The 15,816-nt window shown below is 32.4% G+C and overlaps 1 protein-coding gene across 1 annotated transcript in view; it reads left to right on the top strand.

Annotated features, from left to right (window-relative positions):
• Nucleotides 1-1,536: 1,536 nt before the first annotated feature.
• Nucleotides 1,537-15,816, top strand: part of LOC127736144 (macrophage mannose receptor 1-like) — a 29,901-nt gene continuing 15,621 nt past the window's right edge. The window contains exons 1-3 of the mRNA XM_052246693.1: nucleotides 1,537-1,648; nucleotides 12,896-13,065; nucleotides 14,184-14,323. Of these exons, the coding sequence (XP_052102653.1) occupies nucleotides 1,603-1,648; nucleotides 12,896-13,065; nucleotides 14,184-14,323 (356 nt within the window). The 5' untranslated portion in view covers nucleotides 1,537-1,602. The remainder of the gene's footprint in view (nucleotides 1,649-12,895; nucleotides 13,066-14,183; nucleotides 14,324-15,816) is intronic.

Here is a 15,816-nt window from a genome sequence, read left to right on the forward strand (position 1 = left end):
TTATCTGTTTGGTCTTATTAACTAATAATAGTAAAGTATTACACCCCCCTATTAGAGATTTACAATAAATGAATGTCTCCAACTCGTATCCGAATGCTACAGCCGGAACTGCAGATACTATTTATGATGCTCTTGTATATCTTGAAGCTACAAGAAAAGAAAAAAAACCCGAAAAAACCCAAAGAATCTTATAATAAATGCAATTGGTTCGCAGTAACTATGGAAGATATGAAACATTTATTACAAATCAGGTTCCAAAATTGATTAAAACCCCTTTGAGTTGATTAAGATTAATCGGAAAGTGTGTAGACTGTTTTGGTTTAGGGATGTCAAAATCATGAAAACAACAATTTGCTTACGGGATTACATATAAAAATAAGATGTGGTATGATTGCCAATGAGACAACTCTCCACCAGAGACCAAATGACATAGAAGTTTACAAATATAGGTCACCGTACGGCCTTCAACAATGAGCAAAACTCATCCCGCATAGTCAGCTATAAAAGGCCCCGAAATGACAAAATGTCAAAAAATCCAAACGAGAAAACTAATGGCCTGATTTATGAACAAAACAATGTCATTAATATTACATCATTTAAAACCTAACTGAAAAAGATTTATTAATTAAAAGGATCATTAAGTCTTCTCAAATTGTATATACAGTTAGTCTGCCATTTTCGTTTGTCTTTCTCTTTTTTTTTTTAGGCAAGATAAACCTTCTAAACTTTGTTTCCCCCGTGTGTTACAATCTACATAAATTGAAATAAACCAACAAGTCACCTAAACCCCACAACAGCTGTGTAATGATGTCAATAAAAGGGTCGCCCTTACCGCTTCCTTGATTCTATAAAATAAGGTCTAACCGTAATGCAAAGGAACTGATGAATATTCCTAAATAATGCTAAAAACCCCACATTTCCCCATTTTTTTGCTAGTCACGATATCGTTGTACGACATCGTTTATCACAACTAATGCTTATTTCAAAAAGTTCCAAGGCATTTATTTTTTTCTGTCCAGTTTTGTGAAGACAGTTTTTTACAGCAAGCTTTAGAAAACGCTACAATTAACTGCCCAAAAATTTACAGTCACGAACAGACTCTATATTTAATCATTGTTCACATAATGGTCCACGGGACTATATCTTAACAATTTTCACATAATGGTCCACGGGATTATATTTGAACAATTTTCACATATTGGTCTCCTGGAACTATTAAAGAAGAAAACCAAAAAGGTTTCCGAAATTCACATGAACCATAAATTTATTACAACATGTAATTGAATAATTCTAAATAATATATATCCAGAAAATTTTCTTTTTCTTTTCAAATTTGAGAAAATTAATTGAATTATATTTTTTCAATATTGCTTTTGGCTATTATCAAAATTGACTGTGTATAGGTGTTATCTCCGTTTATCAAATAATCAAACAAAAACTTTAACTTAACCCGATTTGTACAATTATGATAACCAAACCATATTACATATCTACATATATGTTAAACATATCACCAGTCAGGGGTCCAAAGTAACATCTTGTCTGTCAGGGGTGGATAAATGCTGTAAAAGTGGACCGTAGAATTAAATAATTGTTTTCACAATGAATTCTATAACAAGTGTTGCAGTTATTCTTGTGGCTGTGTACGGTATGGTCTTTGATTACATATTTATCTAACACTTTATTTCATTTCACGAAAAAAATGTTAAAAGCACTTCTCTGTTTTATTTCATTGAAAACAAATAAATACTTGAATTGACCAGTATGGTCGAAGATTAACTTTAAGAAAAAAACTTGTTAACTTAAAAAATCAAAATCATTAAATAACACTTTCATGAACTTTCCCTTTATTTGCTTCTTGGTTGTCTAATTGTCAGTATTCATTCTAGATTTTGCAATGAGATTGTTTAACCCGTTCTAGTCTGTAATTTGGCAATATACATGAATGGAAACCTTGGGTTCCTAGAAAATCAAAGAAAATAAAAGAAGAATGTGTCCATGGGACACAGACGCCTCTTGTAAATTTACGACAAATTCAGCATTTTTTCCATTTATAAAGGGACATAACTTGAGAACGGTGAAAGTAACACCACATTAATTCTAACTTGTTTTGTGTTTGGTGATAATGGGCTTTGTGTATATGCTTCATAACATTTGGTTGAAGCAATGTTAAGTAAGAGTGAGGAAACGGCAAATTCAGTATTTTTTTCCATTTATAAAGGGACATAACTTGAGAATGGTAAAAGTAACTTGATTTGTGTTTGGTGATAATGGGCATTGTGTATATGCTTCATAACATTTGGTTGAAGCAATGTTAAGTTAGAGTGCGGAAACGGCAAATTCAGTATTTTTTTTCATTTATAAAGGGACATATCTCGAGAACGGTGAAAGTGACGCAACCCAAATTGAAATTAGATTCTGATTGAGTTCCACCAAAACCTTCACTAGGGACCGTCGTGAACGTGTAGTGAGGAGTTGGCTTTTGCTCCATGATGAGGGTCTCAATATGACTTTGAGATAAATAAACAAATAAAATAAATGAACTTTATTTCGAGAGGATAATCCCATTAGTTAAAACTAATCTTCCTCAGATTCCTCAAAAATAATAATAACATATACATAAAGTACATGAAATATTATAATGATATATATGTTACAGTGAATTTGTATAATCCCTGATTTTTCAGTGATTTTACATAATCACTAAAATCATTTGTGATTATATATGATCCCTGAAAATGACCAGTGATTTTACATAATAACTGAAAATTTTAAGAATTATTTTAGAAATTCGCCGATATTATTTCAGGTATTATAAATAATACAAAGATCCTTTATTTGATGAAATAATTCAAATATAAACAAATAAATCGTCTACATTTCTTAGCAATTTAATGTTTAAGTGGACAGTTTTCATTACCTGTCCATTTATTTATCAAATCTAAAGTGAACAGTTTTTCCAATGATATGCTATTTTAAACTGTGTTGAACTACATTAACTCATAAACAAAAAAGCATTTAAAATTGAAATGAATAATACAAACGGGATAAAGTTCTGCACATGTATGCCATAAATTGTTTCGTTTTCCCAAAACAACATCAAATGCATATTCATGTTGTGAATGTAAATGCACAGATCATGTTATTTGCAACTTAAAACAAATGGTGATGATTGTTATTGAACACCTGTGTTATGGACATTGAATTCGAATTCAAGCTAGGCAAAATAATGTAACTAAACGTACAGAAAAAAAGCCAGAACGCCTGCTTGGCAAATTGATCGCGGAAAGGAGGATACCAAAAATTTAGAACGAGACATAGAATTGTGCTTGGATCCTACAAAATAAATCAATTTGAGGTGGCCGATCTACAATTTTGGCACCTTCAGATATTTCTGCAGAAACGCTTTTTTTTCTTCAAAGTGCGGTAACATTAGATTCAATATGTGAAGGAAAAGTTTTTTTTTAAAGTGGATGTTGTTGACGAAAAATCGAAAAGCAGGGCATTTGAAAATTATGGTTGATTTGTAAATGTGCAATAGCAAATGTCATCCAAATTTACAATGTACTTTTAAAAAATAAATTATTTGTATTAGAGTACTGTGCTAAACATTTTAATATTTAAGTTTCTAAAGATGTTTAAATATAATTTTAAAGAAGAAATTATTTTATATAAATAGCTTTATTTATTGTTTCTTCGTTCGAGTTATTATGTATAATCCATGACATTTTTCTAGTGATTATGCATAATTCCTGAAAATTTTAGTAATTATATATAATCGCTAAAGTAACCAGTGATTATACAAAATCCCTGAAAAATTCAGGGATTACACATAATCCCCAGTTATACACATTTACTGTAACATATACACATATACAATTTCATAAAGATATTAATGGAAAAAAAACATATACAAGTATTGCCTTTTGATATTGAATTCGTTTTTCTACATTCAACCAATTTAAACTATTAAACATTAAAGCGGAGGATGTCATTATGTCAGCTTCTACTGTATATCTAGCATATTTCTATAAAACTTATTAAGTTTATCTATTCCACTTTCATTACAATTACCCCATATATCGCAACAATAATCAAACAATGGCATAATACAAGCATTATAATACATAATACGTATATTCATAGGCAAATACTTTTGTAATAAGTTGATTCTATTCGATATTGTACATACCATTTTATCTATTACCTCATTCCAATTTAGATAATTGTCGATATATAAAGAAGTTTTCACAAGGCACAGCCTCTAATCGTTTATCTGAAATATTGATATCTAAATTGTTCCCAGTTGAATAAAGCCTCTGTTTTGAACCGATAATCATTGATTTATATTTTTTGGCATTTAGTTTCATACAATTTCCGAACACCAGTTTTCAATAATATAAATATCATTTTGAAGGTTTAGCATTACATGTACATTATTACATTTACTACGTAAAGAACAATCATCTGCATGTAAATCTATCAATGAATTTCTATGTTCAGTGTCAAATCATTGATGTATAAAACAAATACCAGAGGGCCAAGGATAGAGCCTTGTGGTACACCAGTTTCTATGTATTTAGTATCAGACATGCCATTATTTACCTTAAATTTGTTCAAACAAGTTTGACTTAATATAAAAATAAGGAGATATGGTATGATTGCCAATGGGACAACTATCCACCTAAGTTCAAATGAAGTGGATGTAAGCAATTATAGGCAATCATACGGCCTTCAACAACGAGAAAAACCCATACCGTATAGTTGGCTATAAAAGGCCCCGACATGAAAAATATGAAACAATTTAATTGCAAAAACTACATGTAACAGCATAATTTATAAAAAAAAACAATTTACGAAAAACAAATATGACAGAATGAACCAACGAAAACCACTGAACTACAGATTCCTGACTTTGGACAGTCACATAAAGAATATGGCGGGTTTAACATTTTTTTTTATTAAGACGACATTTATTCCAAGTTTCTCCGCATTGCATACACCATTCCACAACATAGTAAGCTCGTGATTCCACAATGTTTTTTTTTTTTTACATTTTCTAGCTTTATTGTTAAATGCATTACTGATACGAATTTTCTTACTTGGTAACTTTTTGGACATTTCGATTTAATTACAAATACAGAATTTTCATACATTTTATCAATAGTTTGATTGGTATTTAAGATTGTTTTAATTGAAATATCACACGATTAATTTCTGTCACAACAGATTTACCACGAAGCCAGTCTTTCGGTATACTCTGGGTTTCATGCTTAAGTTTTATAACAGTTTGACTTTTGTCTATGTTTTTATTGACTTAGTCTTTTTCTAAAAAGTAATGGAACATTTCCATGACAATAGCGAATGATCAGGTACTATTTTACGAAGATCATATCTGCCGGGTTTGCCAAGACCTCGAACGATAGTAGTAGCTTTTGTTACGCTAAAGTAGTTAAATGAGTCATTGACTCGACCGTTTTATTTGTGAATTGTTTCAAAGGTTAAACATTGAACAATCTAATATGATGGTGTTTATCTAGTTGATAATTTCAACATTTTATCTTATTATATCATCGAAAGAGGCACAGATGTAATTGTGTTCTTTTGTACAAAGCACTTTTGATTTGTCTTTCGTACTTGACATCACATCCCGGCTTAGCTCAGTTTAAAAGATAAATAGGACACGTACATTTTTATGTCATACCCTTTTGGACAATCAAGGAAGAAAGTTCTACATTTGAATGCAGATTTAACAGTGGTATTTTTAATTAATGGTGATCATGTTTGTCACTTTTTGGTATTGCACGGTAACATTTGTAGATATAAATGTGATTGATTGATTGTTGGTTTCTTAACGTCTAGTGGCAAGTATTTCGTGCATATTCGGCACGAGAACAAATTATCAATAGATACAATGTGAAGGTCCTGTAATAGAGTCCGTCTGGGATGAAATGTCGAGGAAATTCGGACAGCTATTTGGAAATGGGGTTATACTGGATAGGGACAGAAATCTTCCATTGCAACAGACCGCCTACAGACCCCTCAAAGAGGTGTTGCAAGGATTTTTTACGTGCCACTTTCTTTACAAGAGGCATCGGATTTAACTTCTCTATTCTGACCGGATGTGGCTGCGTTCTTGTACATACCGTACAACCCGAATTTTCAAGGGTTTTGGTGCCGGTTAGAAGAAGACCAAATTGAACATATTTCTATTCCACAGTCACCTTTGCGGCCTATTAGTGTACATTATGGCGAAAACAGAAGCTTATATTTTTATGCGTTTCTGGATGTAAGTATGTTTTTTTTTCCTCTACTAAATTATTATTACCAGCATACGTTTGCGGTGTGTGAGTAAAGTTAATATTTCAGATATGCTTTGTAGGAGACATTTATATCAGTTAAGGTAAAGCTATATTATGATAGCTTTAAAGTATTTTATTTCTGTTCCGTTTTACAAAATTATAGCATTATCGTAAGGTAGAAATAGCATGAGGGAGATAATATAGCGTAGACAAATGTATGATAATGTCTATATATTTTTTAAAAATCAGATAATTAAAATCATTTAAAAAATAAACATATAAACATATTACTGTGACTTGACTGTAAGTGTGCTCTCCACCTGTTGCAATTTATTCAAAAATTTTATAAAACCAAACTGTTAAACTGGTCAAAAATTTTAACAAACTGCTGTAGAAAATACAGTCAAGTAGTGAAAGTGCAAGGTGATAAAATAAAGCATACTTACAATCCTATAAGACTTTAATTACACTTCAATGATACTATGAAAAACCAGTCTAACAATTTGTATACAAATTTATTGTAATTGTCATGCTAAAGGTGAAGTTAGTAATTTTTGAATTGCTATAAAAATGTCCAAACTAAGTTTTCATACAATTTTTCTTTCGAAAAGTCTTCTATATTCATAAGAATCAGACATCCTTTGAATTAAAACATCTTATATTCAGTAAAACATAGAATGAATTTCATAACAGCGTGGACATGGACACATGGTAATTAAATGTTATCGTGTGTATCAATGGCTGTCGACAACAAAGACTTCACGCAATTACAGTATGTCAGGGACCTCTCAATGGGGATATACATAATTACTATCTTTACACATGTTCATTCATAAAATAAAAGATTTTGCATGAACGTTAATAGGAATTTGTGTTTTAAATATATTTATATACTCACAACAAAAAATATCTTTTGACAGAATGAATATATTCAGAGATGATATCACCAAGTAATCGAGAGAGAAAATTATGTTTTTTCTTGCACAAACTTTTTGTGGCTCCTTAAAAAAATAAGAAAACATTTATTCGTACGAGTTGATGTTGAGTAACCTACGATCAACCTTCATACTAAGATTATTTTTGTTGGTAATAAGAACACCGGACCTTCATAAAAAATAATTTTAGCCTTCTGGACTGCATAATTTTTTGCACGGAACAAATTTGAATTCCCATCGAAGACTCCAACGATCAGATTTTCATTAACATTTAAATATCATTCTAACAAACAATAACTTGTGAAAATATCAAGAAGCATATGAATCCGGTCTTGTGTGCAAAATTTACGTTGATTTGAGTCAGAGTAGCTTTTTTGGAAACATTGATATTTATTTTAGATTTTGTTATACCTGAACACGTATAACAAAAGTTAAGGGATCTACATTCTTTTACTACAAATTAAGCAGGTAATTTCAATGAATTTGGTCTTACTCAACTATTTTTTTTTTGTTATTTGAGGATGTATATTTGAGACAATTCTGCATAAACGTTTATTTGCAATTTTATTCATGCTGATTTCAAAAGTCTCTTGCATAGCCACCCCCTCCCTTATTTTAACTGAATCAGGAATTGTCGCCCCCTTACAATTTAAAATTGTACTCACTTCTTTTTCGGTTTCTATGTTTCAATATATATCCATGAATTTAATGATATGTTCACAATAAATCTTTTTTGGAATAATAAATCATGTGTACAAGACTAAACTGGACAACTGTAACACGAGATAATGTACTATTAGTTACATGGTGTGTTAGTGACCTAATACGATATATATGGGGTCAGTAAATTCCATATGGATGGAATTTACTGACCCCATATATATCGTATTAGGTCACTAGCACACCGTGAAACGAATTTATCTTACCGACTATTTTCACATGTGGTATTTAGACTAGCGGCCTATCAAAGTGATTAAGTCTTCAATATTTAGTAATAAGAACCTACTACCATTTGTCTATACAAAAGACAAATGCCAACAATAACAACTTGTTAGCTTTAAATTTGTTTTATGAATTTATTTCAATCGTTCATTATCAATTTCTTCGTCTATTGAAACCTTTCAGATTTCTTTTTTGTTTTGAAAGGGAAGTAACTCCTTACTAACCCCATATGGTTACTAGCCCCATATTTTTTTAGGACACCCTATATCAAATATATGTAGTCACCACGTGTAGTCCTTTAACCAATCATATCCCCAGAAATCTATAGGAGGTAAGATAAAGGTTATTATGTCAACATAATAGTAACAGTGTAATAATAACCTTTAAACAGGCGCACTCGTTTAATTATTCAAGTATAAAAGGTCATGTGAACATATTTAATTCATGGATAGATATACTGAAACACAAATTAAAAAAAAATAAAGTACAACTCTAAATTAACAGAACAGCTGCATTTAACAGGTCCGCATGGGCGTATGCGTTATACATTGGGTTAATAGCGGATCAACACAATGTATAACGCATACCAGTCGACTGGCATATATTTCCGCCCAAAACATCTATGATACGCGCCCCTGTGACAGGTCGGGCACATTTCCTAATACTGACATGTATTATTTGGCATACTTATACCCCTGTCAATGCATGTATTAGTGTTTGTTTACAAATAAAGCATTTTTTTTTATTTTGACGATTGACCAATACACTGAATGATTTGCAATGCATTATGGACTACTTGTCTATAACTGACACACTACTTAATTTTTCACTTATTGCCAGAAAAGAGTTTTCTTACTTTTTATCTCTCGATTACTTGGTGATATCACCTCTGAATATACTCATTCTTTCAAAAGAAACCTTTTGCGGTGGGTATATAAATATATTCAAAACCTATAAACGTTCATGCGTCAGGCCTGTTTCTTGTCATCGCAACTCATCTCAAACCACACAACAGAATTTCACGAAACCTTTTTAGATAATAAGGACATACTATGTAGTTGTGCATATCGACAGGAAATTACGATTCAATTTTTTTTTCTAGGAGTTACGCTCCTTTGAACTTATTTGCTTCAATATACCTCTGCAACAGTTTGTCATCGCAACTCCTCTGAAACCACACAACAGAATTTCATGAAACTTTGTAGATAATAAGGACATACTAGGTAGATGTGCATATCGACAGGAAATTATGATTCAATTTTTTTCTAGGAGTTACGCCCCTTTGAACTTATTTACTTTAATGTACTACTGCAACAGTTTGTCACTTTAACTCCTCTGAAACCACACAACAAAATTTCATGAAACTTTGTAGATAATAAGGACATACTACGTAGATGTGCATATCGACAGGAAATTACGATTCAATTTTTTTCCAGGAGTTACGCCCCTTTCAACTTTTTTGCCCAACATACTACTGCAACCTTTTGTCATCGCAACTCCTCTCAAACCACACAATAGAATTTCATGAAACCTTTTCAGATAATAAGGACATACTACGTAGATGTGCATATCGACTGGAAATTACGATTCAATTTTTTTTCTAGGAGTTACGCCCCTTTGAACTTATTTGCTTCAATATACCTCTGCAGCAGTTTGTCATCGCAACTCCTCTGAAACCACACAACAGAATTTCATGAAACTTTGTAGATAATAAGGACATACTAGGTAGATGTGCATATCGACAGGAAATTATGATTCAATTTTTTTCTAGGAGTTACGCCCCTTTGAACTTATTTTCTTTAATGTACTACTGCAACAGTTTGTCACTTCAACTCCTCTGAAACCACACAACAAAATTTCATGAAACTTTGTAGATAATAAGGACATACTACGTAGATGTGCATATCGACAGGAAATAACGATTCAATTTTTTTTCTAGGAGTTACGCCCCTTTGAACTTATTTGCTTTAATATACCTCTGCAACAGTTTGTCATCGCAACTCCTCTGAAACCACACAACAGAATTTCATGAAACTTTGGAGATAATAAGGACATACTAGGTAGATGTGCATATCGACAGGAAATTATGATTCAATTTTTTTTTCTAGGAGTTACGCCCCTTTGAACTTATTTGCTTCAATGTACCTCTGCAACAGTTTGTCATCGCAACTCCTCTGAAACCACTCAACAGAATTTCATGAAACTTTGTAGATAATAAGGACATACTATGTAGATGTGCATATCGACAGGAAATTATGATTGAATTTTTTTTCTTATACAATTTTTTTTTTCTTACAGTTATTTTATTTCTCCAGTGACAATGTGTGGACGTGGGGTATGTGAGCGCGCTCACTAAGGTTCTTTAATTGCGTGCAGTCTTTGTTGTTGACAGCTAGTGACAGACACGATATCATTTAAATATCAGGTGTCCATGTCCACACTGTTATGAAATTCATTCTTCAATAAAAACAATATTCAAAGTCTAATTACAGTGTTAAATTGGTAACCTTTTAGAATAAGTTTATTTAAAGGATCGATAAGTTTATCCTGATCGTTTCTAAATTTCCGGGCTCGGTAAACAACATCTCCGTAAAAATGAAGATGTGCTATCCCGTTTGAAATAAGTTTTCTACAGGAACAACCAAACTTCAAAACCAAATCTTTATATCTATGGAAGAATTTAGTAAAGATTTTAAGTAATTAGTGGTAACGAAATCCCTGACTTAATAATTTACCAGTAATACATAGATTACGTTCATTAAAATCCAAAATGTCACAACAGACACGGGTTGTGATATATAAACACCGTAAGATGGTGCCAAAGGATCATCACCATCCAAAAAAAGGAAAATTAACAATAGGGTACGAAAAATCGTCCCTTTTGTCGTAAATTTTTAATGTAGAGTTTCCCGTGTAAAAGTGAAATATCTAAATCTAGGAAAGGACAGTTATTACCGTTTACATTTGACTTATTTAAAGTAAGTTCCTTTGGGTAAATTTCGGCAGTATATTTAGAAAATTCTTGATTATCTAACGAAAAAAATATCATCAAGATAACGGTAAGTGTTGTTGAATTTATCAATTAAATGCAATTTAGACGGGTCTTTACTGAGTTTGGTCATAAACTGTGATCATAACAGTACAAGAACAAGTCTGCTATTAAAGGGACGCAATTGGTGCCCATAGGAATACCTATAACTTGTCGATAGACTTTATTGCCGAAACGTACATAAATATCATCAAGGAGAAAATTAACAGCTTCAATCATCTCATCACACCTCCAGTAAGTATATCTAGCATATTTACATTTCTCATTAGAGAAGAAGGCTTTAAATAAGTTCTAGTTCACAAGGAAACAGTCCGCAGGAAGACATGTCACCTTACCCGGACACATTATTCTGACTCCGAGCCAACCAGTCTTTGCTCTTACTGCTTAATGCCGCGTGCTAAGCGGAGAAGTAGCAAATACCAATTTTAAAGTCTTTGGTTTGACCCGGCCGGGGTTCGAACCCACGACCTCCCGCACGCGAGGCGAGACTCGAAAAAGGTCTTTTAGTTAATTGACAGCTTTAATAAGTAATCATGCAATCATTGTTTCACCTTGATACAACAGTTAACACTAAATAAATAAAAAAAAACACGAAACATTGAATTAAAAATTTGTGTGTATGAATAATGAATGTGGGATCTACGTCACAAAGACACAAACAATCAAAAGACATATAGAGGTCAAAATATGGCCCAACGATAATTGACTATACATAGCAAATTGCCTAAAAAATTTATAAGAGACGATTACAGCCCTACCGCCAACACCAACGTCCCTTAAGATCCAAATAACATGGAGATAGGAACAAAGCCAACCACTGTCTCATGATTTGTGATTGTGAGATAGTCACTGAGCGTGTAAAGCCTCGTTTTTTAGTAGTAATATGCTTACGAAGAATTTTATTGATGACGAAATGAAAAAATGCAGTTTCTTCGAATAATTTCATCATCCGCTTCATATTAGAAATTCTAAATTTTCGCTACATATATTCAGTTTCGAGCGTCGTTATAGTTAAAAAAGGAATATGCTATATTGTCTCGGATATACAAAAAAAATGGCAATCGACACGAAACACTGAGACCAGACAAATGTTGGTTGTGATCTGGGTTGGTATGCCACATACACTCAATGCTACTTTGTTGTTTTTTTAGGTCTATGTAGCGGTGACCAGACAAATGTTGGTTGAGATCCGAGTGTGTATGTCACAGACACTCAATGCTACTTTGTTGTTTTTTAGGTTTATGTAGCTGTGAAAAGACAAATGTTGGTTGTGATCCGAGTGTGTATGTCACAGGAACTCAATGCTACTTTGTTGTTTTTTAGGTTTATGTAGCTGTGATCAGATAAATGTTGGTTGAGATCCGAGTGTGTATGTCACAGACACTCAATGCTACTTTGTTGTTTTTTAGGTTTATGTAGCTGTGATCAGATAAATGTTGGTTGAGATCCGAGGGTGTATGTCACAGGCACTCAATGCTACTTTGTTGTTTTTTAGGTCTATGTAGCGGTGACCAGACAAATGTTGGTTGTGATCCGGGTTGGTATGCCACATTCACTCAATGCTACTTTGTTGTTTTTTAGGTCTATGTAGATGTGACCAGACAAATGTTGGTTGAGATTGTGGTTTATATGCCACAGACTCTCAATGCTACCCTGTTGTTTTTTAGGCTTATGTAGCTGTGACCAGACAAATGTTGGTTGTGATCCGGGTTGGTATGCCACAGACACACAATGCTATTTTGTTGAACAAAAGAAATCAGTAACAAGAGCCCAAGCTGCTACAGATTGTGGGAACAAACAGGCAGACTTATTCAAATTTCAGGACCCTGGTGAACTGGTTTGTCTCTTACAAATTTTATATTAAAAGTTATTGTTTACCATCAAAAGTTCTTCCTTTTAAAATTGACAATAATGTATAACTAAGGAAATATGCCTTATGAATAAATTCATTCAATTTTATAAACAACGGCCACCTGCAGAAAAATATAAGTTTAAAAAAAAACTCATCATTATACTTGTATGTTTGGAAACATTTTCTCTAACAATTTTCAAACATTAACAATGATATTCATCATAATGACGTCTTTTATCAATTTATTTAAAAAAAAGAGGCTGCCAAATTTAAGCAAAACCGGTTACCTCTATTTTGTCACCAGTAGCAAGACAAAAAAGTTTAAAAAGCATTATTTGAACGGTTCTCAATTTATTGCACAGAACCAGATGACACAAAAATTTCCATGATCGCTCAACATAGCTGTTAAATACAATTTAAAAAAAAAATGAAAATTGTACATATTTAAGTATAATTTGCATTGAAGGATTGATTGGTTGATTGCTTTGCATAACGTCCAGTTACAAATGTTTCATGAATATTCAGGACGGGCATCAAAGACATAGTTAACCAAGATTAATATATCTAAATTTAAAAGAGCTTTCTGAATTTGTGGCTCAACCTCTTTACAATAAAGTATTCAATGATTACCTTCCGATAAAGACAAATCCCGACTTTTAGCATTGGCCACTGGAAAAACTTTAAGAATATGTATGACACAAAACATTTACTGCACTTTTAACTAATACATTAGAAGACAATGTCCACGCCCTACCTTGTAAATCCGTTTCAAATCCAAAATAGAAGGGTCTTTGTATTTTATTTTGACGAAACACTTTTTGTTTCACACTACACTTGTTCTTTTTTGCCATTGTTGACAAGACGAAAGAGTTCAATACAACAGCGTAATGTCTATAAATCAAAACTTCCAAACTTTCTACAAACATGGAGATACAGATATTGGGGTTAAAATGAATTTGTGTGAGTTCATTTTTTGAATCAATATCTCATGAAAATCGGAATGGAACCCTTGTCTGGATTTATAGAGTATATTGAACTGTTAGATAAACTCTTCTTTATTTCCACCAGGGACCTTTAGGAATAATGTGTTCTTTATATTTCAGACTTTTATTCAAAATACAATAAAAGGATTCAGTGGGGACGGCTTTTGGACTGATTTATCAGATCTTAGATTTGATGGTTCCTTGACTGGGACTGGTATATGGCAATGGGGACAGTATTTCCAGGTTGATAACTCTACCATGTATGTGTTCTATAATATCATTTGTCAGCAATACAATTGTTTGTTTTTATACTTAACGTTTACAATTCGAACGACATGTTTGTATATTTCATAGGCCGACGGCCTCGTATTACACAAAGAACACTTATGGACTTGAAAGATGGAATTAAGGGATCGAAATTTGCGAACATTTTCCATAACAACGTTTTTACCATGCATCAAGGAGAAAAAATCAAACAATTGCAGCGTGTCCATTTTATCGGGTTTCCTGGTGACCATTACATGATTGTTATTTGGTAGCGTATCTAATTCATATTATTCAAAAATAGCATGATATTTAGTTCTAATGTTATAATTATTTTATAAGTTGAACTAACAACTAATGTAACAATATGTACATATTCACATTCGTTAACAAAATAATGATCTAGTTCTTCTTTTTCTGGTTTAAACATTACTTTCAATGTATCTCTTGACTACCTAAAAACTATATATTATCTTACACACTCCCTCTTTCTCTTATATACCATCCTCTTGGTCGGTGCCATGGTGTCCCCTATAGTACCGCTCTCTCAGTAGACACCGGGAGGTATCTTTACACCACATACAAGGATATTTGTAACAAATACTAAATGCGACTATTTCGAAACCTAACTCTAATAAAATTTACTACAATTCCCTCTTTCCAGTACTTGAAATTCCTATTTCAAAATGTAACTCATTAAATATAATGATAATTAATATATTCTTTCACGGGATTTGGTACTTTCTCTGTCCAATTCCATTTAATTTTTTATTTTGTAAGTTCACATAGACTTTTACCTCTTGACGAAAAGTTTTTAATGAATATCTTGTAATACGAAATTTAGCCTAAGCATGATCTACGTTCTTTCACATTTTGCGTAGGTGCCATCTTTGTAACAGCTTCAACTTTATTTTGATCAATTCGTATACCTTCTCTTGAAACTGTGAATCCTAATTATTGTACATCATGACAAAAGAACGCACAATTCTTCTGTTTAAGTTTCAATCCATTAGTTTTAAGTCTGTAGTTTTACAAAGGTTTAAAAGATGCCCATCAAGTGATTTCCCATAAACAAAAATATCGTCAATATATAACACTGCAACATGCAAATGAAGTCTGCCAACTGCTACTTCAATCATCTCTGGAACATTGTTGCTGCATTACATCGTACGAATGGCATTTATGTATAATGATAATAGTCCACCATTTGGGGTTGAACACGCAGTCTTCTCCTTGTCACTAGGTTTCATTAATATTTAATTATAAGCCATATCCAAGTCCAGTAATGAGATCCACACAATGCATCCAAGTTATCTTCAACCTTCAGGATCGGATACGCATCTTTTATGGTCTTTTCATTTGATTTCCGGTAATCCACACATAACTGCCATGATGAGTATTTTTTTTACTCAGACAATGAGAGCGGACCATGACTGCATGATTTTTCTATATATTTTTCTTCTTCAAATGCTCTATTTCATTTCCGATA

Source organism: Mytilus californianus, unplaced genomic scaffold (assembly GCF_021869535.1).
Source record: "Mytilus californianus isolate M0D057914Y unplaced genomic scaffold, xbMytCali1.0.p SCAF_3, whole genome shotgun sequence".
NCBI classification, from domain to species: Eukaryota; Metazoa; Mollusca; class Bivalvia; order Mytilida; family Mytilidae; genus Mytilus; species Mytilus californianus.